This window comes from Agelaius tricolor, unplaced genomic scaffold (genome assembly GCF_023055355.1).
Source record: "Agelaius tricolor isolate 1412-34295 unplaced genomic scaffold, bAgeTri1.0.p SCAF_10, whole genome shotgun sequence".
Taxonomy (NCBI): domain Eukaryota; kingdom Metazoa; phylum Chordata; class Aves; order Passeriformes; family Icteridae; genus Agelaius; species Agelaius tricolor.
In genome coordinates this window covers 26,319,515-26,345,824 of record NW_027269270.1, presented here as the reverse complement: position 1 = coordinate 26,345,824, position 26,310 = coordinate 26,319,515, and the positions used below count along the sequence as shown (strand labels likewise).

Below are 26,310 nucleotides of genomic sequence, written 5' to 3'. Positions count from 1 at the left end.
TTTTACAAACTGCTTGTTGCTCTTTTTTTGTCTTTTTTTGAGGGGTGAGTGGGTTATGGTTTTTTGTTGCAAGACTTGTCAAAGAAAGAATTTTTACTGATCCAGAGTTGGTTTACTATGGCCCAGAAATGGCCCTGTCCAGCTCACCTGCTCAGAGGTTTTATAAAAGGCCACGGAGGCATTGACGAGTTTGAGCCTGTCCTCCATCTTCAGCATCAGCTGCTGCCAGTGCAGGGCCACCTTCTCAGCACATTCTCTGATGGCATCAGCATCATAATGTCCAGCCTGCAGCAACACTTCGGCCTTCTGCTGGACCTGCAGGGCACTCTGGTGTGTCTTCTGTAAGGAAGTGGCATGAAAGAGGGACTGTGTATGAGGGGAGGAAAGAAAGGTTGTACAGATGTGCCAGATGTATGGTAGAAAGGTGAAGCGAGGCGTGAGCATGAGGATGCGAGAGAGTGAAATATTTTCAGAGTTATCTTCAGTTAACAGTCACTTTCTGCAAAGCATTTTAGTTTCAGTTATTCACAAACACTTGCAACATGTTAATAAAGCTTGGAACATGTAAGCACTGCTAAGGTGGGTTGGCTCCACTGGTCAGCTGCTGCCCCTTGGGCAGTAACATGGGGTGGGGTTCCCAGGGGTCCATTCTGACTGCCCAGTGCAGGCAGCTCTCACTGAGCTCTCACCCAGCCTCAGTGCTCACTGCATCCCACTCAATCTGCAGCCCTAAAGCAAACTCTAAACAGCTGGCAAACTATGGGCCTAATCACCCCAATTCAGCTCTTGCCAGGCAGTTTACCTGGCATCAGCAGCTTTACTTGTGCAGTTGTTCAAAACATCAATCCCAGAAAATAAGATGTCTTACTAAAGGGCATGAACTTTATCACAAGTAGGAGCTTTATCACAAGATGCATTCCTAGAAGTCAGTTCACTCATACTGGAGATTAGACTTATGCTCCTACCTTTAAGGTCAGAGCTGGGGAGAGTCAAATCCTTCTCTCCACCATCCCCCAGTTTACTCAGTAGCCCCTTTACAGGCAGGACTGAGTTATCTGCCCCATTCTTCAGCCTACACCAGCTCCTCTCAGAGTTAGCAAGTGGTGGCTATGTCTTCCTCTGTGGGCTGATAAAATAACCCCCATCCCTTCCCAGCCTCCTGAGTAACTGTTCAGACATGGTTAAGTCCAGTATTTGATTTTAATCTTCTGAACAGAAGCCCTAAAATCTCTCAGACTCCTCTGTGCTATGTCCCATTTGTAACCACTGCTGACAAATTCTCATGTGATAGTTTTATGATCTAAGCCATGAACCTGGAAAAAAGCTTGAAATCATCTGGCAATACACTGATGAATAATGTAATGTAGAGAAAGCTATTAGGAAACAAAAAGGATTAATACTTGGCAGAAACTTAGGAAGATGTTCAAGAACAACTGGTTAAATTTAATATCCAGCTGCTTTACTGATGTTAGAATTGTAATACTTGTTTGAAATAGACTTTGAAGGATTTCAACTGAAAATCAATTCCACATCTAGAATGCTTTTAGAGAACAGTCTGCCTTGTGTGTTTTGCTGATCTATTCCCCATATTGAGCTTTAAATACTTTAAATATTTAATCTAGTGGTTTTTTCTTTTTGAAAACTTATTTTCCCCTTAGTATGGTGTAACCCTCTTCTCCCTCTGCAATTTGCATTCAGCACCAAATGCAAGAACTTCCCCAATGTCAGAAGCTGTGATAACTCAGCCAGTGGGTGTCTTGTTCCCCACTGCTGTCTGGTGATGGCTGCCAAGATGTGGTCAGCACAGCTTGGTGCCAGCCAGCTCATACAGAATTGATAAAAAACTTCTTCCTTTTCCTTTAGGAGCTGCAACAGCTGCTCCTTCTTTACTCTGAGCAGAGCTGGATCAAAATAAGTCATTAGTTGATATTTAAACTCTAGAATTATTACCATCACTGTAATGTATATTGACTAACTTCAAGTTTACCAGAGACATCCCTTCCTCTTCCCCCCACCTCCCACCCCCAGTCAGGCATCTCTTCAAATCTCCATACTTGCAGAGTTCAAAGTTTGGTTTAGTTTTCAAGTGTATGAGTATTTTTCAGCTGCTCTTTCCTCTGTAAAAACCTAACAATCAATCTAATCTGGGAAGCACACACACCTTTTAAGCTGGAACAGGAAAAAATAACACTAGAAAGCAACCTCTTTGTAGCAACTGAAGTGAGCACACCCTGGGAGGGTTTGCTCACAATAACAGAGATGTAACAAGCACTGAGCTTAATTAGGAATTTTTAGTGCCCTGCTCAGGGCAGACCTTAGCCCTTCACTAACTTCTCATTCAAAGGAAAGCTGCTCAGAGCAGGGGCTCTTCCTCCTGGCCCTGTGAGTGAGGCAAATGGGTTGGCTCACAATCAGTTTCCAAGGGGCAGGTCAAAGGTGTGCTGTTACTCCAGAGCAAGGAGTCAATTCTTACAAATTTCCCCTCTTGCCTCTTTGTCAAAGTTGTTTGAGGATGAGGGTTGGAATGAGTTTCTTTTCTGGGGTTCATGAAAGGAAAACTGAATCAAAGATTATTTAGTGTGAGAGCATTACCCATTAAAAAATATTCATAAATGAATGCCGTGGAATGACCTCCAGACTGTGGATGTGGAAAGAAACTGACTTGAAAAACTTTTCCCATTTCAGATCACTTTATGAACCTTAATTTTTTATCAAGGAAATTATCAGGAGATGCCTGAGTGTCATTTTCATGAATGGCAAAGCTGATATCTGCCAGCAGAAGAATTAGCTGCAGGTGATAAATAATTTGTTTCACTATTAGCTGCTGGCTACATTACGAGTTTAATGATAAGCTGATTCTCTAAAGCCTCTATTCCTCCCCTTCCTTCAGGAAAGCAATGATTGATGCCCATGAGATAACCTTTTGTGTGATGTTCACCTGGGAAGGAGAAACAAAGAGGAGTTGTTGGTGTTACCTCTATTGCCAGCTGAAACTGCTCGTGCTCCCGCTGGAGCTGCTCAGCCTCCGACAGGGAGCTGGCATTGACCAGGCTGGCGTTGAGCATCGACTCCCCGTTCCTGATCCAGCCAAGCACCTGCAAACAAAGGATGTGCTCAGTGAAAGGTGCACTCACTACCAGGGTTTGTGCAGTCACCTGTCAGAAAATGCTTCAGCCTGCCTGAACAAGCGTGAGCAGAAAGAAGTCTTTTCTGGGAACAGAAAGAAATCCTGGTCTTAATGATCTTTGCCTCTTAAAACACAGTTTTAAGAGGAAAAGATCAGATCTTATTGAAAAAGTTATTGCTTGAAGAATTCAACTCCCTTTACATGGATATTTGGATAGCAAAGAACACTCATTTTCAAGGCTTGATCACAAAAATGAATGGGCCCCCATGCAAATACCCCAGGGCAAAACCATAAAGCATGATGAGAGAGATTTGAATTTAAGCACCTTTTCAAATTTCTGACAGGAATCACAGATGTTGCAACACCTTTCTGCTTCACTTGCCTGTGTGCCTTTCACACAAAAGTCTGAGCTTAGGGGGGAGGAGGGAGAGGACACAGTTTGATCCATTTGCCATGGAGTTAGGATGCAGTTAGAGTTTCCACCTGCACACAGCTAGGAAAAAGTGTCAAATCTTGTATTTTGTGTTTAATCAAGAGGCTTTACTTCAGACATGTTAAAATTATTTGTAGACATGCAATCCATGCTGTAATGACTGCAGAATCACATCCTAAATGTACGTAATTAATCCATCAAGCTTGCACTCACTCATTTAAGCAGCAACATTTTCTGCTATTTTAAGACACGTGTTTAGGAAATTAGCACCCAGAACACATGTGAGTTCTTTCCTGTGTTGTCTCAAAGTTTTTTTTCTACCTGTGAAGGTGTCATATTAGTCCAGTAAAGCCAGAAAGTTGCTGAGTCCAATTCACAGATCCACAGGAAATCCTGATTGCTCAATCATTTCCCTAAATTTGGCTTGTGATTTCCAAAATTGACTTTGCTGCAATAGTCTACGTAGCAATTTCCCTTTTGTACTATCATTTTCTACAAGTGATCCATTAATTGCCTGGAGGAAACAGGGATTTTTTTATTGCTTTGTTTTTCCTCCCTACATCATGCATCACCCTAGTTAGTGCCATTCAGTTCCCTGTAGGGTAAAAAATGAGTTTTCCCTAGGAGAAAAAAGGGAGACATGTAGCTGACCCTAATTTGTAGAAAATTACATTCTGCTCAGTACAACAGTGTGGAAGATTTAATTTCATTTGTTTCTCTTTCATCAGCAGGTGTAATTGTTCCTGTGGTAAATACATCACACATTTAAAGAAAAAGCAGTTGAGTTATCATGTGGAAATTGTATTGTCTGGCATTTTCTATAGTCCATCAGACTTGAACCCTGCATTATTACCAACTACATGGTACCAAACTCCAAACTTAACCAAAGGTTCACTGTACCTGGGAAAGGCCTGAATTGAGGACATCATCAGGCAGGACATGCTTTCATGTTTTACATACTGCAATATACCCAACATTGAACTATTTGGAATGTAGAAAATATTGAGTGTGTATGCTAAAAATACAGCATTTTTTTTTCTTCTGTGGAGCATCTTTCATTTCAGCTGAGTTTTTCAGAAACTGCCACAGACAATTTGACACAGATTTCACACAAATATCTGAGCCTCTAAATAGAGAAACATCAGAAAAAAAAATATGGAAACTCAGCCTTACAACAAAGCAACTTGATTAGGAAGAGGGACCACACAACCAGTCTGCCAGGTTTCCATTTGTGTTTACAACACATATTCATCCCTCTGTTCAAGAGTCTTGCAAACCCAAATTATCCAGGAGAAAGCAGTTCATGTGGACTGGTGGATTCCATTCCAAACTCTAACTGCATCTTAACTCCATGGCCATGCTGCCAGCACCACTCCTGACCAAGGCTGCTGCCACCCCTGAGTAGCTGCCCCCTCTCCTTCTCCCAGAGTGTGGGGCTGGACGCCCATTCTGGGGTTCCTACATCCCCTTTTTCAGGCCCAAGGAGCACCCAAGCACTAGCAAATTTTGCTTGGTAGCATTTACACAGTGACCCCTGTCTCCTTTGACAAGTCTGGCTCTTCAGTGTTGGAGCCTCATCTGAGATTTGCATCAGCTGCTTTCATAGTAATGTTTCTCTCTTACTTGTGTTGTTTACGTACAGTAAGGAAAAAAAATTCAGTTGCACAACCAAAGCTTCTTAAGTCTAAGTTCAAAACCCTGCAGAGACATTCCTTGTGTCCCTGGTTTAGAACTGGCTGGAAGGGGGCATTTATACATTTGTATCTGGTTTACAAGACCTGCTCACAAAGTGACTTCTACTCATATAGTGCTTTATACTTTTCATTAAAATCTATAGAAAAGCTCTTAGTACAGGACCAAAGCACTTCTATGATTATTTCCTGTATTAATAGTTTCACCATTATTTTGCAACTTGCAGACAGGCCAACCCTAAAACACAGCTTTAAAAAGATATTTTCTACAAATTACAGATTTTATCAGCTTTGTAGAAGCAATGACTAAATAATTCTGGAGATAAATAAATCTTCAAAGACTTTCTTATACATCCTAACAATTTTTTTTATAACAGAGAAGCAGAAACAATTTTATAGGCTCTTATATAAAAGCCACTTGTCACTGGAGACCAGTTTTACTTCAAGGCATGGGTTGTTTAACAGGGCAACCACCACAACTCTGAAACAACTCCCACTTTGACTCCAATTTGCTTTAGAGAGGCTATGCTCCTGTACAGGGATTCTCTGTAATTAAATAATAGTACCAAATTCTTCTAAACCCCCTAATTTCTTCCCTGGAACTCTGCCATCTTCACTGAGCACAGAGTCAGACTTTATAGGAAAAATAAAGATTGAGGCACCCCTTGTGCAGCCATCCTTTAGAAATGAAAGCTCTGTACCATACAGTGCTTTTGTCTACTGCTCAGTTTAGTCAGAATGTTTCTAAACTGTTTCTTGTTTCTAAAAAAGACTTAGGCCCTTGCTATGGATACCTGTCCAGTCAGATAAGAAAAGTTTTTCAAGTTTAGAAGACAAAACAATCTAAGTGAATCTTTTACAACTCCAGATCCTTTGCAGCTTCCTTCAAAAGCTTTTACTCACACAGACCCAACCATCAAGGACAGCTTCTGGTAATTTTAACCATGTTTAAAACTTCATCAGTTTCCCAGGAGCTATTTGACATTAGATTAGGAAAAAACAAATATATTCAGTGTCTCTCAAATGACTACTTCCCATCATCCTTTGGGCATATATATTTTGAAGCAAATCTAATGCCAAACAGCAAAAATAGATGGATAACAAGCACATCAAAAGGATTAAATATATCTTCAAAACAACCTGGAAAGCAAGTGTAATGGGACACCTTGAGGATATCTTGGAGCAAATTAGGTCAAGTTCAAAACTTATTTTAAAAAAAGCCCAAACCATACAAAGATAAATTAAGGGGATAGGGAAGCCAAACAGCTGCAGGCACAGCATTAGAGTTTGTTTTTTTAAACTGATCTCCACAAATCTATTCTGCTATTACTTTTATGTAAGCAGTCCAAGCTCTATAGTTTCTGTCAGAAATGAGTAGGATCCAAATGAGGGAAAATCAGGCTTGGGCAGAATTTTTCTTAATAACAAAGACCCTGTGAATTACTGATCTTTTCTATTTCCACTCTAAAGCAGTTCACAGAACATCTCATTTGGAATTGTTCCACTTTAATGGCCCCAAACTTCAATTCATTGTCTTGGCATTCAAACCCTTGGTGCATATGATATAAAGCAGAAATCTCTGGCAAATGAAACTTAAATAGATAGAGACAGTTTAAAGACTTCTTATTTCCATGAGCCATTATATCAAAATGCAAACACATGTACATGTAGCAGCTCTGACCAATTTTACTCTGTCAGCAGAACTTAACACAGCTACAGGAGGTGTCTTGCAACAACCACATCTCAACTCATTCACAAGAGAAAGAGCAATTTGGTAATGAGATCATCCATCATCTCAGATGCACTAAACTGAAGGTGAAGGAAACCTGGACCAGGCTGGAGATGAACTACAAGCCAAAATCAATACATTTCCCAATTTCACTAAATGGTTGGGAACATGATTCATCTACAGGAAACCAAATAGATAAGACACAGAAATATTTTAACTTGCCTCTTTCTAAGGGAGATTGTAGCTGTGGTAATTTATAGGTTAACAAGCAAAGGGGCGCTTAGTATTCAGCTGAACAAATAAAATGTTTTTTCACTACTGGTTTGCTGGGAGGTCACATAATAACAAAGGCTCTGATGGTCCCAAGCTCTGTTAAGGAAATACTAATTCAAGGCAGCTGTTCTCTCACAGTAAGTATTAGCTCAGTCTTACAACCATTTCCTTTGGGTAGATTTCAGTTGTAAAATAGTTAAGCAGATATTTGATAATAAGGCAAATAACATCAGGTACCTGCAGAAAGTGCTGCACTGCCACTGAACGGCTGCAGGAGCAGGCACACACAGGGCTGACTGCACTTTACCCCAGACCAGTGGGCAACCTGCATCTTGAGCCTTTCTGCTACACATGAAACTCCTCTCTGCTTTCTCTCGTAAGTTAAAATGGCTCTGCTGTACCAGAAATCTATCACATACACCTCCAGGCTTAGCTAAGCTAAGAAACTTCAGGAACCTATAGGGAAAAAAAGTATATACTTCATAATCATGTTAAGATGGTTGTTATAAATATCACAGAGTGTTTCTGGGTTTTGCTTGGTTTGGGTTTTTTTTTTTTTTTTCAGAAGAAAGCCAAGCAGTCTACAGAGCTACAGAACTTTGTGAGGAGCTGATCTTCAATAACCACAAATGCAAAATGACCATTTCTTAAAAATAAAAATTAGGAGAGTTCTGTGCTACTTTTAGGTAGAGTGGAAGAATATTCACATCAAAGCGGACTTTGAAAGAAGATGTATACACTGCTGTTAGAGCTGCCAGTTTGCTGAGTGTAAAGGATTTATTTTGCTGGCATTGATAAAGCAATTCAGATAAAGCATAACTCAGTTATTCTGTCTTCAAAAGTGAATATTTATGATCATATGTACTGAGCATTGAAAGAGTATGTGTATGAGTTTAAGTAAACAAATGAGCAGATATCTTTCATGAACACCTTGTAGTATCTTTCATGAACACCTTGTCCCAACACCACCCCCCAACCCAACTATTTGTATAGTTAAATGGAAAACTGAATATTCCACTTGTCTGGAAAAACATTCTTGGTTTTGCTGATGAAATCAAGAACAGTCAATAAAAAGACAGACATAAACTAGAGTGTGAAGCCATCTATGGGCTAGGAAGCAGGAAGTGTAATGCTGTCCCGTGCAGCAAAGGAAAACAAAGAAACATGAGGCATCCAAATTAAATATTAGGGAAAACCAAGGGAGGCAGAACATGACTGCCTATGCTAGGATGAAATCTGAAAGAAAGGCAATGTAATAATACTAAGAGGTCTGAACAAGTCCTGGGATCTAGAGACCACTGATAGAATTTTTTAAATCACTGGAAGATGTTAAAGATTCCTGCAAGACAACAGATGTATAGCAATACATTTATGGCTATAAATAAATGTATTGCTATACATCAAAAGGTGGAATTTTGCTATACCTTTCAAAAGGTGAAACTACCACCATTTCATACTTAGGCCTCACAGCTCAGTTTCCTTTGCTTTGGGTTCATTTTCCACCTCAGCTTAAATCTGGGTCACAAATCAAATAATTATATTCCCAGAACACTTGGAGTCTGAGGCCGTTTCTCCAGTTGAGAAGCTACGTGGTCAGTTCTGCACAGAATTTCCATAACTACTCATGAAGCCAAAACCAGGCACACTTGGGAGAGCAGAGCCCCTTCTTACTTGCAAAGGGCCTTTCTGTAACCTGTCAGCAAATCAACTACTGTTAAGGAAAGGGGGATTTAGACTGCCCACCTAAAGGTTTGTCCCTTGGCAGACACTGGCTTAGAGGTGTGAATGTATGTAATGGCTGAAAACCCCCTCAAGCCCCTCATGTGTGGCTAAAACTCTCACCTGCTTGACCTCAGCCTGGAGGTGCCGGAGCTGCAGGCACTGCTCTAACCTCTTGTGAGTTTGGTCAGCATTCAGCTCCAGCTCGTGCTGCTTCTCGTGAAGGAATTCCAGCAGTTCTTGAACCTGGGTTGCAAGATCAATGTCTTTTTCACAGATCAGCTCAATGCCTGTAACATGCAGGGAAAGAGAGATTATTGCACTTACTTGAAATTTCAATTTTGCATTACTGAAAACTTTAAATTTTTTTGCCATTTAACACTTTGATTTGCAAGTGTCTGAGTAATTCTTTCTTACTTAACTTTCTCACATGTAATATTTGGCTTTCACAGCTCCCTAATCTTCATCACTACATTTTTCTACAAAGTGGTGTTTCTCTGGTGGTCATTGCTCATCTGACTCATCAGCATCTGGCCAGTCGGACTGACTTAAGCACAGTCTTGCTCAAAAACTTGCATGAACATCAAATTTTAAAAAAGACAGAAAAATCCTCAGTTTTTTAGGATAATTAATAAACTTATACTTTAGAAATGCATGTTAAAAAAAGAATAAAAAAACTAGAAGAAAAAAGAGATAAGGAAGAAAATAGAAAAGTCAAATAGATCTGCAGTAGTGCCGGGAGCTCCACAGAGAAAACCTTTTTCTATCTGGATGCTTATAGAGGATCATCAACAATGAATTAGTTTTAATCAGACTTTAGTTCATTCAGAATTATTCTGCAGTGTGACTTTTGTCCAATCCTCACAGAGCAGACAGAAAGGGTGTCTCAGTACCACATCTCCCTCCTTTGCGTCCTACGTGAACTTCCTAACCCCTCAAAGGCCCAGTCTGATTTCACGGCCCTGACTTGATCAGGAGATTGAAATAGAGACTTCCTGAGGCCCTTCCTACCTCCTGAATGTTTTTCTGACACTGTGAGCCTTGTGTGAAGTGTTTACATGAAATACAGGGCAGAGTTTCACATCTTCCTTCTGGGTACCACTGATGTGATTGGGACTCTGGGTTCGCCACCAGTGCAACTGGAAGGTTTGGCCTGGAGGAAATATGATGTTATCCCATGTTACTGCAGTCCCTGGGATTGCAAACTAACAAAGACCCTTCACTTATGAAGGTCTACTGGAATTTTGCCTCAAAGCAGGAAGGATAAGGAACCTAACATAAAAATAACATGATTGCACTAATGCTGAGAAAACACTGCACTTTCCTCCAAATCCATTTGATTTAACAGAATAATTTAGGATTAAAAAAGAAATGTGTTAATTAGAAGTTGCTGAAAAAGAGTCTTGGACACTATTTTTGAAAACCATTTCGAAAGTTGTCTTTACCTCCCTCTTTATCCTCCTCAGAGACTCATGACTTTCATTCAGCGGTATTACACAGTACAGCACACAAAATAAATACGACCTTATTACTAACCCCATCCCTTTTCCTGGTTTCTGGTTTTATCAGAAAAAGCACATGGGAATGCAAATGATTGGCTTATTCCCTTTCCCAGCCAAAACAAAACAGTTCCTTCATTACCAAATAAAGTGGAATGGCCCCTGGCTTCCCATTTAAAACTGGAAATTTAATATATGTTTCTATTCTTGGGAGTGAAGTTCTTTTCAATTGCCAGACACCAGGCATTGTTGCTGCAATTAGCCTGCATATGGTTCTGTACCCTGAGGACATGATGGCTTTTTGTATGCTTGACTTCACCACACCTATTGGACATTAAATGCACAGCTTTGCCTCCCGCACACTCAGCTGGTGCAGCTCTGATCGTGCTAACTCATCAGCAGCAACCAGGGAACTGCCTGGGATGCTATCCAAGGGCAGTGTGTGCTCCCCATGATGAATGATCTGCCCTTTCCTGCTTGTCATATGTCACACAGATTTATTCTGCGGTGCCAGCACATGCGGGGAGAGCACTTTTTCTTCTCAAGTATTGGTTGGCAAAACAGAAAGCCTTGTTTCCCGAATAATTTCATACATATTATCTTTACATTGTGTTTTGACAGCTAGAAAATCACAGCCGACTTTCTGATAAAACGAACGTGGTTGCCATTTTCTTCTACTGCCTCAAACAGTGCAGCAGATGTCAAGTGAGTGATATTGAATTGAAAATGTTTTTAAAAAATCCTACAGGAAAGAGTACTAAGCCACACTAACTGGCATCCTACAAAACATTCATTAGTGACACCTGAACTGCTTGCAATGTGAGATAGAATTCAGTCTAGGGAAGGGGTATTGCTTTTTAACCTGCACAAAACTGTTCTGAAACTGCTTTAAACCTGCTTTATGCTGAAATATTAAGAGTTTGTGATTGCAGAGTTTATATTCTCTTCTTTGCAATATAAACTACAGTTATAATTAACTATAAAGGACATCACAAAGCAAATGAAATGGATTTCTGCTTCGTGTGAAGCAGAAATGTGACACTTGGAAAAGATGTGAACAATGTTAGCTTGATGACCAGGAAGCTAAAGGACTTTGAATCTTACACATATCAGGCAGGTACTGAATAAACATCCCCAACTTCAGCTCTGCAGTGTACTTCAGGTTTGACTTCGAAGTAATTTGTCTAAGATATAAAAAGCTCTGTAAACCATTAGAGACCCCCAACTGGGGGCTCATTATGAAAATGATATTGACAATGCAAATGGACTTTATTAATCAAATAAATTTGCACAATCAATTAACCAGCGATTAGAGTGTAACTGCTTTTAATGCCTAGGATCAGACTAAGGTGCATATGGTAATAAATTACCTGAGCATATCATCACCACAGCTTGGGCCCAAGTGCTGAACTACTCCTGAATAACTATCCTAAACATTCTGTGGGAAATGGATTTCTCAGAAGTGTCCAAGTTGTCACTTTTGGAAACACCAGGCTCCTTCAACATATTGAGTTAGGCATCCAGAAAAATCAATAACCATTTCTGAGAGTATTTACCCACATATTTATCTTTGCTATCAGCTAAAATCAAACAGGAAAAATAGCAGATAGGTTCCTTGAAACAAAAAGGGCTGGCTCATTAGAAACTCCAGTCTTGTTGAGAATATTACTAGAATATTCTCTACATACAAATATGTTTCCTGATTGACACAGATTTTAGCGACAATCTGCAAGTACTGCAAAATTTCAGGAAATGCAACCTGACTTCCAGATCTTACCTATTCCCTAACAAAACCAAACATTTGTTTAAAAAATAATTATTCTGATGGAGAAAACAGTCTAATACAGGCTCACTTGCGTGTGCTGGAGCATTGGAAGGAATCACAGGAACATAGCCCTGAGCTGGATGGAACTTTGGAAATATTGGGCTTGCAGAGAAGCCTCATTGTGTGGATGCCCTCAATATCCACAGAGTTTGACCTGGTGCATTACAGAACCACTGGATTTATTGTACCAACATAAGAATGTTCACAGGGATTGCCAGACACTCCACAGCCTAGTAAGGGTCAGTGCTCCAAGTCTGCATCAAACATGCAAAAATCATGGCTGAATGTCCAAAACCTTCTTTTTCTACCTCAAGACTTCCAAGTGAAAAAGACATCATAAATGGCAGCACATGGATGTAATTTTATCTGACAGACCTGCTGGCTTAAAGACCTCCAAGACAAAGAAGAGAGTGATCAAAACCAAGTCAGTCTCCTGTGTGGCATGTTGAAAAGAATAAAGCTCAAAGAGAGTTAGAGGGAAGGGAAGAAACTTGGTCAATTAAGGGTGGCTGGTTAGGTAGAATGGCTCTGGAAAATCACATTTTTTCTGGCTCTATCTTCTGTGGCTACAGCTGAATTTTGATTGTAGCAGTGGTGACAGTACAATAGGGAGCAGCAATAGCAGCTGATGTCCCAGAATCTCTGCAAGTTTTCAGCTCTGGAAAGTAAGAACAATCATCCCCTACCCTACACCCTGAATGGCTATGATAAAGGATTCATGAAAAAGGAGTAAAATTCAATCACTTTTTATGAAGTATAACTGTTCTCTACTGAAGTAAGAAGCAGTAGGCTCCCAAGTACTACCTTTCTCCCTTATTGTTCCATTCTCCCAGCATTTAGCATTCCATGCATACTAGACATGGCCATTACCTTTGATTTACTACAGTTACTCTACATCCCCATGGGACTTCTGCTTCCCTGCTTTTGAGAGCAGTGGATTTTTATTAGGTAGGCTTCAGAGAAAGTGGCCTCAGAGAATCCTACAAAAACATTTTACAAGTCAATTCATTGAGTTGCTAACCTTTTGTCAGCAATCCAAAAGAAGTTGTTTCTAACTTCTTGACAAACACAGAATTTATTTTTTATTTTCTAAAACTCAGTCACTGAGGCTCCTGACTGTGCTCTGTTCTGGATCATATTCTTTACCTCCCATGGATTCCTTCAGGATGGAAAAACAAACAGACAAGAGAGCACAAACATCTTAACCAATGTCTTAGGAGGAGTTTCCTAACTCAGAAAGCAGGGAGGCTGAAGCACAGGGCCAAGCATTGTGTGGGCAGATCTCAGAGAGGCTCACAGAATGCACTAGATTATCTAGTTCACAACATCCTCTTGGAGCAGTCCTCAAGCCTCTGTTGAGTGCAGCCTGCCAAATCAGGCTGGATACTGCCTACAGATTGTTCTGAAGGTAGGTGCCTAGAGGTAAAATGTTTGCCAAAGAATAATACCATAAAATCCTTTTTATTTCAAACAAGGGAAAGAACAGGAACTGCTCTTGCTTTGCAATCTTTCCAAACATTTTCAAAGGTTAAAGCACTACATAAGTAACATTCACTTCTAGGCTTTATGCAGTGATTAATCTGAATTATGATATTCCTTTTCCAGATGCAAAATCCAAGGAAACAAAAATTTTGACTCTTAGGATGTATTAGAAATTCTCTTATGCTGAGAAGTAGAACAAAATCGGACAGACTTCCTACCAAAATGAATCAAAACTTTCATTTAAGAGCATATCTCAAAGGGCTTTTTTACACCCAAGTTGCTACCTTTAAGTGCACTCTGAAAAGGAGAATTCCAGTATGGTTTATCATATTCCCCTTTTACACAAAACAATTCCAAGGAGAACTGGCTGGAAACAAGAGTTCCATTTCATTACTGGTTTCAAGGCTCTCATATTTGGATTCTTTCCCAGAGGACTCTTGGATAACTAGGTTCTTTCTCCCCTTACTCTCCTCTCTTTCCCTTGGGCATGTCTACACCCTGAAATGGGAAACAGGGAAAAGGTAATTGAGTCTGCAGAGAATGAAGCCAGCCCATCTGGTCAGTTTGACTCTCACTAAAGTAAAGTTGCAGTAAGATTAACAAGCTTAGGAGTCTAGAATGACTAGACTGCATCCAGACCTGAGGTTTGACTGCCCAGCTCAAGGATCTGTAGCTCTTGACTGCAGTGCTTGTTTCTGAGCTGGAGCAAGGACAAGGAGCTTCTCTTGCCCTCCCCTCTCCATCCAGTTTGGAGTCAATCACACACTCCATCCTGCAGCTGTGAAACTTTCTGAATGAAACTTGAAATTCAGCTTCACTTCCTCAATGAGTTTCAGTCTCAAAGAAACAGCAGATTTTTACATAAAATCCTGAATCAGAATTCTCAAAACTTGTGGAACAGTTCTGGGAGTGGAGAGACAGATATTGCCTACCCTTATATTAAAAGCTTATTTGATATGTAATGTGGTATTTCGGCTTACTATGCATTTTGGGGGTTTGGGCTTTTTCTTGGGTTTTTTTTTTGTTTGCTTGGTTTTTTTGTTTGTTTGTTTGTTGTTTGTTTGGGGTTTTTTTTTTCATTTTTTTCATGTAAAATAGAGATCAAATTGTTCTCACCTGAAGCCTGGACCTCCATGATGTACTGGTGCAAGTCTTGCCCTTGCTGGATGACTTCAAAGGTCATGTTGTTCATGGCCAGTTTCCGCTCAGTGTGACGCTGCAATCGCTGCTCAGCCAGAGTGAGATCCTCAGTGTTGAAATCATTCATTTGCCTCAGCAGATCTTCATTCCAAGCATCCAACTCTGCTGTAACCTTCATGGGCAGAAAACACACTCAGGATCAATGAAATATCTTACTCTCAAACAATGTTTGGATCTGAAAATACTTCGCATTTTGACTCTGATCCAGAAACCTTCAAACTCCAGATCCTGCCCACTAAATGGTGACACTTCACATTTTTCTTAGGTGAGGATCCATGAAAAGATTATCAGTCCAACAAAAACTGTCACCTTCCTTTTCCCTTACATATTCCCTCTAAATGACACTGGAAGAGAATACCCACTATATTCTCATTGCTGGTAGAACAAATGTTTCTGAATATATTCAAATTAAATGAAAAAATAATGCTTCCAGAATTACAGAACACCCTGCAACCACACAATCCCCAAAGGGCCTGAATGTTTCTAAAGCATTCATTTTGCAACACATTATATGTTACATATCACAGATGTAATGCACAACACAGAAACATCACACTCAAGGTTTAGGTGAATCATTTACAGATTCACAAATGAAACCTGGCTGTAACCAAAGACCTGACAGTAACTCCTGGGAACATGCAAAATCTTCTTTGCTTTCTCTGCTTCCTAATTGTGACACACAGGCTGATGATTTTAGCAGTCCATTTCTTGTATCTTCTGCATTTTACACCTTCCTCCACAAAAGCCAGCTGGTATCAAAGTCCTCCAGTTTTGCCTGTGCAATTAAAGCAAGACCTAGTGCCCACCTAAGCAGCCCAGTCTCACCTCAACCTAGGTTCTGCTGCTGCAGGCAAAAAAGAGGGAATTATGCTAGTGACAATGAATGAGGGAGGGGGGGACAAGGGAAATGGGAATTAAGTTGTACAGTGCAGAACACAAGTCTTAGAAGGATTGAAAATGATTAAATAAATTACTTAATTCTGATTAATAGGTCAATTCCTCAGCTAAATAGCTAAATTCAGGAGAGCTAAAAGTAGATATCTACATTCCCACTTGTACACATTATGACACAGTGAAAAATTCTCTGCTTCTCACTAAAAGTGCTCTTCAGGGCCTGTGTGCAGTGACATGTTTAACTTCCTAAGGAATCAAGATTCAGATTTCTCCATTCAGCTTTCCTTTCCAGAAAACATAAGTAATATGCAGACAGGCTTAGGAAGAGGACCCAAATGGACCAGTTCTCAGCCCTTCTCACATTAGAATGGACAAATGCACAGAGTTTTGAACTAGAAGGAAAAAGTTCATCTTTTAGGCTGTTTTTTGAGAGAAGCAGAAAAGCAAACTTACTCAGTGAAGAACCTGGGACTCATCTGCTGAAGAGAAGGCAGAGCGTGGATATCCTGAGGGGTTTCTATTTTTCTTCAGCTTGTTCCTTTGCCCATTCCACTCAATTACCCTTAAATAATAGCTATCTCTACACTGTCTTTGCCCCCATTCCTGATTCCAGCAGCCTCTGATTCATTCACATGTCACAGCAGGAGTCCCTGGACTGTGGAGACTTATTGGCAGACTTAACAATTAGGGAAAAATGTCCAAAGTTGATGGTGGAAAAGAGCTTTACCAGATAGATTTACATTTAGGGGCAGATGCTCAGCTAACAGTAATCAGAACTGAGGTGATCTTGACTTCATTTTAAACTACAAACAACAGAATTAATTCAGAGTGAGCGCAGGTTCCTACAGCCATGAGAGTAACACAAAGTTCAATGTAAATGTTCAGTTGTTAAATGTAAATGTTCAGTGTTAATGTTCAGTTCTTTTCTGCTCTTTCTATGGAAAAGCACATGACATAAGTGAATCAGAAATTTCTCTTGGTAACTTCTCCACTTGGCTGCAGAAAGGACACTGACCACTACTGCTTTTACTGCTTGTAGATAATGGAGCTAAAGGGGGTTTTTCTCTGTTACCCACACTCCCCAGATCCTGTCAGTGTTCCAGATAAGGAGGAAAGGATGGGACAGGCAGTGAGGATGCAAGCTGATCAACAATGCAGGATGCAAGGCCAGTCCACGGTGCTCCCTGTCACATTGTCAGGGCAGGAACAGAGGCTAAGCCCATGCCTGAGCAGCTCTGGGCATGTCCAGCAGTAACAAAGCTGTGAGAGTGAGTGCCAGCTCTGCCAGGCCAGTGGAGGGAAGTAGCCTTTGAGTGAAGGAGTGACAGTCATCCCCTGTGCTGGGTCAGGGGAAGAGAGGAAGGAATCAGGCACAGCAAGAGGTGGAACAACACCAAATTTCTCAGGCTAAGTGGGTACAGGAAGACTGGGTACATTGCTCTGAGTAACAAACAGATGGCTAGCAGGGAATCTAAAGCACACTAAGGCAAGAAGCAATAGCAGGGCTGTGACAACAACCCAGGTTTCCTGAATCCCAATCTGGTGCCCTATTCCAGAGACCATGCTGCTCTGCATATCTCATTAGGACATCTCCTTTTCTCTCTGTACAGACAATGTCTCAAAAGCCCAGCATTTTCTGTACTTCAAACAGGACCATTGGGAAATAGTACCAGAGTCTGAGTGTACTGGTTTCATTTAGGTACAGGGAAAATTATTTCTTTTTCTTGAGGAAGACGTAATTAGGCAGCTCTGTTAACTACAGCCATATACTTTTCAAGTCTAAAAAATGGATCCTTCACAGATGAGTCAGGCCTTGATATCTCTGATAAAATTTGGACTGCATTTAACAGAAGTGTCCTATCCCCTAAGCTGTGGCAAGATCCAATTGCATGGGGCCTCTGTCAAGAATTCTCTCATAAATGAGGGTCACTTGGCCATGAACTTGTTTTATTCCCTTTTGACAAAGAAGAATTGCTGATTAATTTACCCTGTTCATGTGTTTTGGTGGGAAGAACTGACAGTACTTCTTATTTTATTCACTTTATTTACCATTGTTAGTGATTCTAAATAGACCTCAGCATCCCCCACATGCAGTGAGAGAAGGGAAGCCCTGCTGTAATAGAAGACTGGAGCTCTGCTCTGTTGCCACCTGAGAAAGCAATTTTACCAAAGCAGAAGGGTCCTGAGAGCAGCAAGAGCAGGAGTGCAAGGTCTACACTAGGATAGGAGCAGCCTTATCCCCTGGTTCCTACACTGTTCAAAGGAAAGATGCATGTGACTCATTGTCAGCCACACTTCAGCCAGCTCCTTGGAAGGGGCCACCCTCCTCTTCTGTGGGTCATATGAGGTCAGTGGCCAAGAAACAGCTCCCTATTATTAAAGGAGGGTCAAACAACCCAGGAGTACTGATGGGAGAAAGCCATGACATAGCTGTTGATTCCAATGAGCATAGGAAGAACATTTTGTCATTCTTCACCTGGAATAGATGCTCCTGCTGCCATAAGAATGGGAGGAGAAGCAGCACTGGCAGTGAAGCCACTCTAGTATGAAGTGAGATATCTGAGATGTCCTTATCAGAGAAAGGGTGGAGCATGTGATTAAATGCTGGGTTTGTGTGAGCTCCATGAGACTGTCCCAGAGCAATTATGGATATAGAGCCCATGGCAGCCAGGTCTGTGTTCGTGCAGACACAGTGACCACAGTCTAGACCACAAAGCTCTTAGGCAGGAATCCTCCTAAAGCAGCAACTTAATATATCCAAATTCCCACTCCTGCAATACTGCTGCATTTGCTGCCTCCTGGATTTGTCATGTTGCAACATCAGCAGGAAACATGAGCAAATGGAGAGGGACATGTTCTTCAGTTCCTGGAGAATAATGACAGCTGCAGAGAAGAGTACACAGGTGAAAAGCAGCAGCAGTAATAATGACAACAGGAGCAGCCCAGGCATCTCATGTCTACATTGCAGCTTGTGAATTATGCCAAGGAGCCTGCCAGAGCTGGACCAGCTGCTGTGCAGGCAATCGCACATCTCCAATAATTTCTTGTCTAAATCCTTAAGTATATATATATTTTTTTATTGTGCTGATGAGATTTTCTACAAAAGGATGCTTGAATGCTGCTTGTTTGGCCTTAATTCAGTGTTCAACATCTAAAGTCGTGTTTAATGGCAAGCAGAAAATTTTGTTTGCCAGTTGAAGGAGGTGGAGAGGGGAAGTGAGGAATCAAGTGAAAGAAGATAAATGCTATAAAGAGAATGAATCACAGAGAAGCTGATATTCTGAAGTATGGGCTGAGGAAGGGCATATGAGGAGGAGGGAAGAAAGTTCTATCCTGGGAGCACAAGCTATCAACACAAAGCGAGTGGGCTTGAGAGGGATCTGAAAAAGAGTAAAGATGCCTGGGAAGAATAAGCAAATGTAGGAGGCAGGTTGGAACTAAAATGATGGAGCAAGTAGGAAGAGAAGCAAAGGTGAGAAGAGTGGGTAGAGCATGGGGATGAGCCAGGACAGGAAGAACAGTCACACAGGCACAGAGCAGATCTGCATTGAAAAGACAAGATCTACCTCATTTCAAGAGAAAAAAGGTGACAGCCATACAGCTGGGATTAACAGTGGGGACAGATGAGATGAGAGGTAAGATTCAATCCAGGAAGGAATTAAAAAAAAGTTCCACATCCTGGCTGCAGAGGGAATTTCTGTGAGTGCAGAAAGAGAGGAATTATAATAGAATTGTTAAGACCAGATCTCTAAGGCACTCACCAGAGATTGGGCAACAGGAATGCCAACGGTAAGAGCATTCAGAGCAGGCTGAAGGAGCAGAGGACAGGATGTGACACTGTAAGTGGGTCTAGGAGCAGACTGAGATGGGAAAGGGTAAATGGAACTGTCATTTCTACAGATCATAAAAGCAGAAAGTTTGCTGTTCCTCTTTCTCAGGCCCTGGTTTTGGCTGATGCTGTGCAAAATGACAACACTGTCACCCCATTTTTTTGACAACAGACAGAGATGCCACACTGGCTTAGTGGGGACCTGAGCCACTGAAGTGTGAAAGGACTGTCACAGTGATGATTCTGCTCCAGTGCTTTTGACTCCTCTGAATCCCAAAAATATCTGGAGCAACAATGGGATTCAGCTCCAAAACACAGGGTGCCCAGGAGAGCTTAGAGCATTCCTTTCCTTAAAATGAAGGGACATGCAGTTGGAAAACTCAGTATAGATGGAAAAAACTAAGCAAGACACATTACAGGATCCCATCTTATGAACAGAAAAGGTGGAAATTTCTTTCAAATCTATCTCAAAAGCTCTGTAACACTTATTTCTAATAAAGAAGTTCACATCTGAGTATCAGCTCTTATTCAGTGAGGGGGCTACAAAACATCTTGTACCTTCATGCAGGCAGCTAATGCTCTTGAAAGGTACAGCTAGTATTATAAACCTGGAATAGGATGCTCAAATGAGTTGTAAATAACAGTGAAATGAGCTGCTGTGAAAGCTGGCTCCTGTTTCCTCCTAAACTCGTGCTCAGGGATTGTTGTGAACAGCCAGAAGAGGCGGCAAGAGAAATCAGGACTGAAAAATTTAATTAGCAGGTGAAATGGAGCCAAAGAAATTGAATGGGGGAAAATTAGATATCCAGCAGGTGAAGGTTTTAGTGATCATGGGTTTTTTTGAAATATAACAAACAGCTTACAAGATCCAATTTATACTGTGCAGTGGGAACCCCCTTAATCCCTCTCAGGACTGTCCTGGTGTAGCAATTACATCACTCTAAGACTACAGAAAACAGGTTCTGTCTAGCATTTCACATTGTAGGAAAAGAAACAATATATGCAAGGGAAGGAGCTGGACACTTCCAGGAAAGGAAAGTGGACACTTCCACTTTCCTAGGAGAGGCAGAAGTGTCACAGCAGATGTCACAGTTGAGACAGCCATGACACACAGAGTATCACCATACAATTTCAGAAGGCTTTAAGCATTCACCCTTAACACTTCAGAAGGCTTCAGTGTCTGCCCTTCTGGTTCTTCAGCCCAACCTTTTATCCCCTCCTGTCCATGCACTGCACCTGTGTGTCCTCTGTTCCCTTTGGTGGTTGGTCAGTGCCCCTGGGCACTCCCTGGCTCATTGCTGTCAATGCTGCTCACCTGCTGCTCACAGCTGAGCCCATTGGGGATCAGGCTTGGCCATCCCACTCCCAATTACCACAAACAGTGCACCTACAGGTGTGGAAGGTTTTCTTGGAGGTAACCAACAAATGTTGCTGGACATGTATTGGCTGAGATCATTCCTGTTCTCAGTTATAGCATTCTACTGAGGCCTACAGGTGAAACTGAATCTCTCTACAAAAGCTTAAAGGGAAAAATATGCAGAAAGACTCTGCATGGCAGTAATTTTTTAGGGATTGCCACTCAGTGCATTTTATCATTTGGTTCATATACATTTACTCAGCATTTTGCTGTAAATTTGCATTCATTCAAATAATGGTTAATCAGCTTTTAAATTACTATTGCTGAAGCAAGGGACAAAGTACACTTGACAGATCTTCCTGAGGATATAACTCTGGGGCACACCTGTGCTTTGTATGTAAAATGCACTCAGTGTGATGCCAGCCCTGCTGCTGATGTCTGCCAGCCCTCATCCCTCCAGCCCTGCTCCTGATTCCCTCAAAGCAGATCAGCTCCCACATTCACATTCCATGAAATCTCCTGAGTTACCTGGCTGGCTGCACAAACTCAGTTCAGTCTGTATCATACAGAAAGATCAACCATATAATCCCAAGGATCTCATGTTGTTTTGAAACATGCAGGGGCTTGGTAAAGGAATCAAACCTATCAGACATCAGAGTTAGACACGTTTCCTAAATAAAGGATGGGCTGTCATTTTGTGTGTTAAAACTTAGGGCAGAACAGCTCCCACAGGGACAGCCAGGGTCTCTCATGTTTCTGTTATATCTGTTTTCAGGTGTTGCCATAGCTTGGATTTCATAACTTACCCTGGGGAGCCAGGGTGTAAATATCAGTCAATATAATGAGATTAAGGCAAGAAAGAACAGGCAGCACATGCTACGGGGCTGTGTGTTTGTACCCAAATTCATATCAGCCAAACCTGCCATGAGTCCAGGGCAACACAAAAGCTGCCTGTGAGGCTTAGAAGTCCTTAAAAGTCCTAAATGAACACAGCTGGTCTGCCCTGCCAAAGAAATAGGCAGGTGGCTTCTCTTAAAGGAAAGTATTTTTCCTGAAGACAAAATGCAACAATAGTTGACAGATTTCACTGAAGTACAAGATCAATAATGCCTAAATAGATGGAAATAAGTGTTGATTGTACAGTAATCATTAATCCTAAAGTTTGTCTGAACTCCAAACCTCTGTCAAGATGCAAAAGCTCAAAAACCAGGAAGGCTACAAAACAGATGAGCAGAGTGTAAGTTTAGGAAGGTGTGCCAGAGGAATGGGTTCTGTGATCAATGGCACACATTTCAGTATTTGTGGAGAACAGTCAAAGCAGGGTAGGTTCCAAAGAACAAAAGACAGACACATCCTAAGTAAAACAAAAAGGCAAATCCTAGTACTTTGTTTGCCCTATTCATTAGAAAGGGGAGAGAGAGAGAGAGAGAGAGAGAGAGAGAGAGAGAGAGAGAGAGAGAAGCAGGGAAAAATTAACAGAATTGGAAATGTTCAGTACCAAAACTGGATGGAAAGAGACAACATGAGATGTTTTTTGAGGCTGGGCTCTAATGTGCAGCCTTCCCTAAAGCTATTGGAAGCAGATGGGCTCCCACAGCTGCATCCCTGCAGCTTCCACTAGAGAGATGCAAAGGGTCCTCATGTCAAGGGATTCTCTGGAGCCCAAGAACCAGCAGACCCAAGAACACACACCTGAGGGGGAGAATGGGAAACTGGGTGCTTGACAAGGCAGAAGTGGCAATGAGGAGAAAGATGTTCAAGTTTGGGAGGAGGACCCAGGTTTTGCAGGCAGCTTGTGTGAGTGCAGGAAGGATTAACAGAGCTGCAGCAGGTACAGGTCTTTCACTAAGGATGTGTTCTATATGGCACTGCTCTTTGGACAGATGGAAGGGGGCTTATCTAGACTAGAAAAGGAGAAATTAATTTGACAATCAATCATACTGGTACACATTATTTCACAATTCTTAATCTATGCAGGATCTAGGTTATTATGGAAAATTAAAACCTAAATACATTTCCAGTCATAGCTCAAGCTACTTGTCTTTAGTAGGAAAAAATACTTAATTTCCTGTTTTAAACATCATCATCTTTTTTCCTCAATAGCTTGGAATAGTCAACTATCAGAAATACTACATGCTTTTAAATTATGGTGATGAAAAAGAATCTTTTTGTTTCTCACAAATGGCATGAGATAATTCTGTTAATTCTTGTAACAGTTTCCTACTGAATTGGAATCTTCATTATACAGCTGAGGCAACTGACTGAAATCTACTCTCTAAGCACCATTACTGTGTCAATTTGAGCCAATTCAGCTGTTTGAAATGCATAGCATACATGTGTTATTGAACATTTTATTTCAAACTGCCTTTGTTTTATTATCCATCAAACTGCCTTTCTTGTTTAAGCACTAACTGTACTTAGAGAATTTAAGATACTGACCTGGGTATGTTTTTAACTGTGTTATGAGTAAAAATTATCAAAATTATTCTAAAATAAAAAATATTTTTTCGAGAGAGGGAACTTTCTAAATAAAATCACCTGCCCCTAGACTCTCTATGAAACATGCTCTCAGATTTCCCTGTAATATCAATCTTGCAGAGGGAATTCAGATGTTCATATGATAAAAAACCAGCAAATCTACAGTGACAACTAATGGTGATTTTCTTTCAAATCCTTTCTTGCTAATCTGATTTTAGAAGATTCCGAAGCACATTTCCAGTTTTAAGTATCTTAATGTATTACAGCCACTACATTCTGTGAATATACAGAAGTAAGATCCATGCAGAAACAAATCAAAAGTATCCACAAAGCATTTCCATATTGGTAACCCATGTGAGGGGAATAATGTAAGTCACATCCTCTCCTGATGCCTTGGTAACCCCCTTGGTCACCCCATCAGTAAAGCAATGCCTGGTAGTGACACTCTTTGATTGAAGACTATGTACAAACAAAAAGAATTTGAGAACAGTGATTTTTTAAAAATACTTTTACTTAAACCAGCACAATTATAGGTTCAGACCTTGACTCTGCAGTGAAACAGGCTGAGACCTTAATGAGTAACTCACATGGGTTCACCACATACTGTCTACAAACACATTTGGTGCTCCAGAGGCAAAAATTGGTTGTCTCTTTCTTCTTTTTTGAAAACACAGGTGCCATTTATGGGTATGTTCCAGTACAGCATTCACACCCATTTACATCTTTAAAGTAAAACTCTCAATTATTCAGCATCTGCCATGCCACACCAACATGTATAAAAAGTATCTTTATTTAAATATAGGAGAAACATACTCTGCTGAAAGAGCAGTACCTGACATGAAATAGATACATTTATAGATTTATACACAAATACAAAGAATGCTGCCTCTCAACAGCAAGGAGGCTGCACATAACTGGTAAGTAAATGAAACTATTCCAATTTACATAATTAACAAGCACTGTAGGACAGACTGCAGTGAAATACCTCACTGTGCAGTCACAGCAGAGAAGCTCAGATACTCCTCACTGATTCCTATGTCTGGCATTCAGCAATAGAACAGGACACCTTTTAGGAACCTGGACACCTGCTTCCTGCCTTTTATCCCACTGTAATTCATCATGTCATGTCTTAAACACAAAGTGTAACACAGCATTCTAAACCTCCCAGCAGTTACTAGCACCCACCTTGAGACTAGCTACAGATTTACAAACAATAAATAAATAATAAGTAAACCTACAGATTTACAAACAATACCTCCAGGAATGTATCACCCTCAAACACTTACAGGTGCTCCCTGAACTGAACAAGCACCAGGGGGATACAGCAGGAGGAACACACCCCACAAAGGACACAAGCACTGACATCAGTCTCACAGACTCTGTCTACAAATTAATACCCATTTTGTTCCTTTTTCAGCTCCTATCAGAACTACAGAAAGTAATTACTGAGATTGGCTGGAATAGCTTCAAAATTTCTCACTCCAAGAATACCCCAATATTTTGATGAATTTTCCATCCAGTGTTTTTGATTGCAAAACAGAACTGAAAGACATTTCTGAAAGAACTGAAAAGACAGTTTTTTTGCATGGGGACATTAAAATGTCCCTTTAATTTTTCCCTCTACATTTTTTTCCTTTTTAAATAAATCCACTGCAGTGTCTAAAAAGCACACCTTTTAAATATGCTTTCCTTTAATGCATAACATGTTTTTTCACTCTGTGGCTTAGACAAGCGTGTATCTGTTTGTATCTGAAGAGACAAACCGCACTAATAAGTGATACAGAAACCTTCAAATCCCTGAGTGACTCATGTCAACAGAGAGTTCTAACAGGCATCTCATAAAGCTTCTCTGCAAAGCAGGCAGATTCCCAGCATAGTCAGGGAAGCACCCATGCACCTATTCCAGTGCATGATTCCCAGCATAGTCAGGGAAGCACCCATGCACCCATTCCAGTGCATTCTGGCACTGTATCTTAAATCATGCTTTAGGTCCAACAGCCTGAATTAAAGCACAGTTGTAACTCCCTCTCCCCCTCACTGGAGAGCTGAGCAGAATCCAACAGCCCAAGATGTCCCCCCACAGGGTGTGTTCACATGTTCTCCCTCTCTCCCACAGCTCCCCCAGCCAGGCCCTGCAGCCAGCTCTTACCTCAATGGTGTACTGCTCAAAAATCCGGAGCTGGAGGAAAATGTCTAGCTTAATCTTCCTCTCATGGAAGAGCTCTTCCATCTGTACCTGGGCCTCGTCGAGCTGCTGAAGGACGGACTCGATGTGGCTGATGGAGCTGTTGTGGGGGGTCTTGTTGTTGGAAACAGCAGAGTCCCTGTGGCAAGGCAGAGGGCAGGGTTAGAGCTGAGCGTTGAGGCAGGCAGAAGAGCAAGAACTCCACATCTGTGATTCTGTGTGCTGCTGAGGAGCAAAGCCAAGCACAGAGGGCTGAGGGAAGGTGGGTGCAACACTCATCTCCTCTACTCCCTGAAATCCTGCAGCTCCTGAGCTCGCCACAAAGTTTGAGCAGGGGGATCATCCTTTCTTGTGTGGTGACACCGTGACCTTACACACTTGGGAGGGGCAGGGGAGGAGATGCACATCAATCTCAAGGGCTCTCTTGAGGAGACTGGCTGGCAATCACCTTCAATGCTACAGGGTCACCTGCTCCTGCCTGTACTTACACCAACTGAGACGTTATTCAGCCTCCTGGACCTTTACAAGTTAACTTCCTGCATTTGCCCTATTACTTACAGACAAATTGAATCAGAATTATGAGTATTTT

At 41.2% G+C, this 26,310-nt stretch overlaps 1 protein-coding gene across 14 annotated transcripts in view; it reads right to left on the bottom strand.

The window, feature by feature from the left end:
• The window catches only part of KALRN (kalirin RhoGEF kinase), a 465,290-nt gene that overhangs the window by 152,542 nt on the left and 286,438 nt on the right, over window positions 1–26,310 (bottom strand). For 13 of the 14 annotated variants that reach the window (XM_071435302.1, XM_071435301.1, XM_071435303.1 and 10 more), the window contains 5 exons: window positions 25,686–25,860; window positions 14,895–15,090; window positions 9,096–9,262; window positions 2,976–3,095; window positions 148–366 (listed from right to left, as the gene is read on the bottom strand). In XM_071435302.1, coding sequence (XP_071291403.1) covers window positions 148–366; window positions 2,976–3,095; window positions 9,096–9,262; window positions 14,895–15,090; window positions 25,686–25,860 — 877 coding nt within the window. The remainder of the gene's footprint in view (window positions 1–147; window positions 367–2,975; window positions 3,096–9,095; window positions 9,263–14,894; window positions 15,091–25,685; window positions 25,861–26,310) is intronic. The other variant, XM_071435299.1, reaches the window with a different exon arrangement.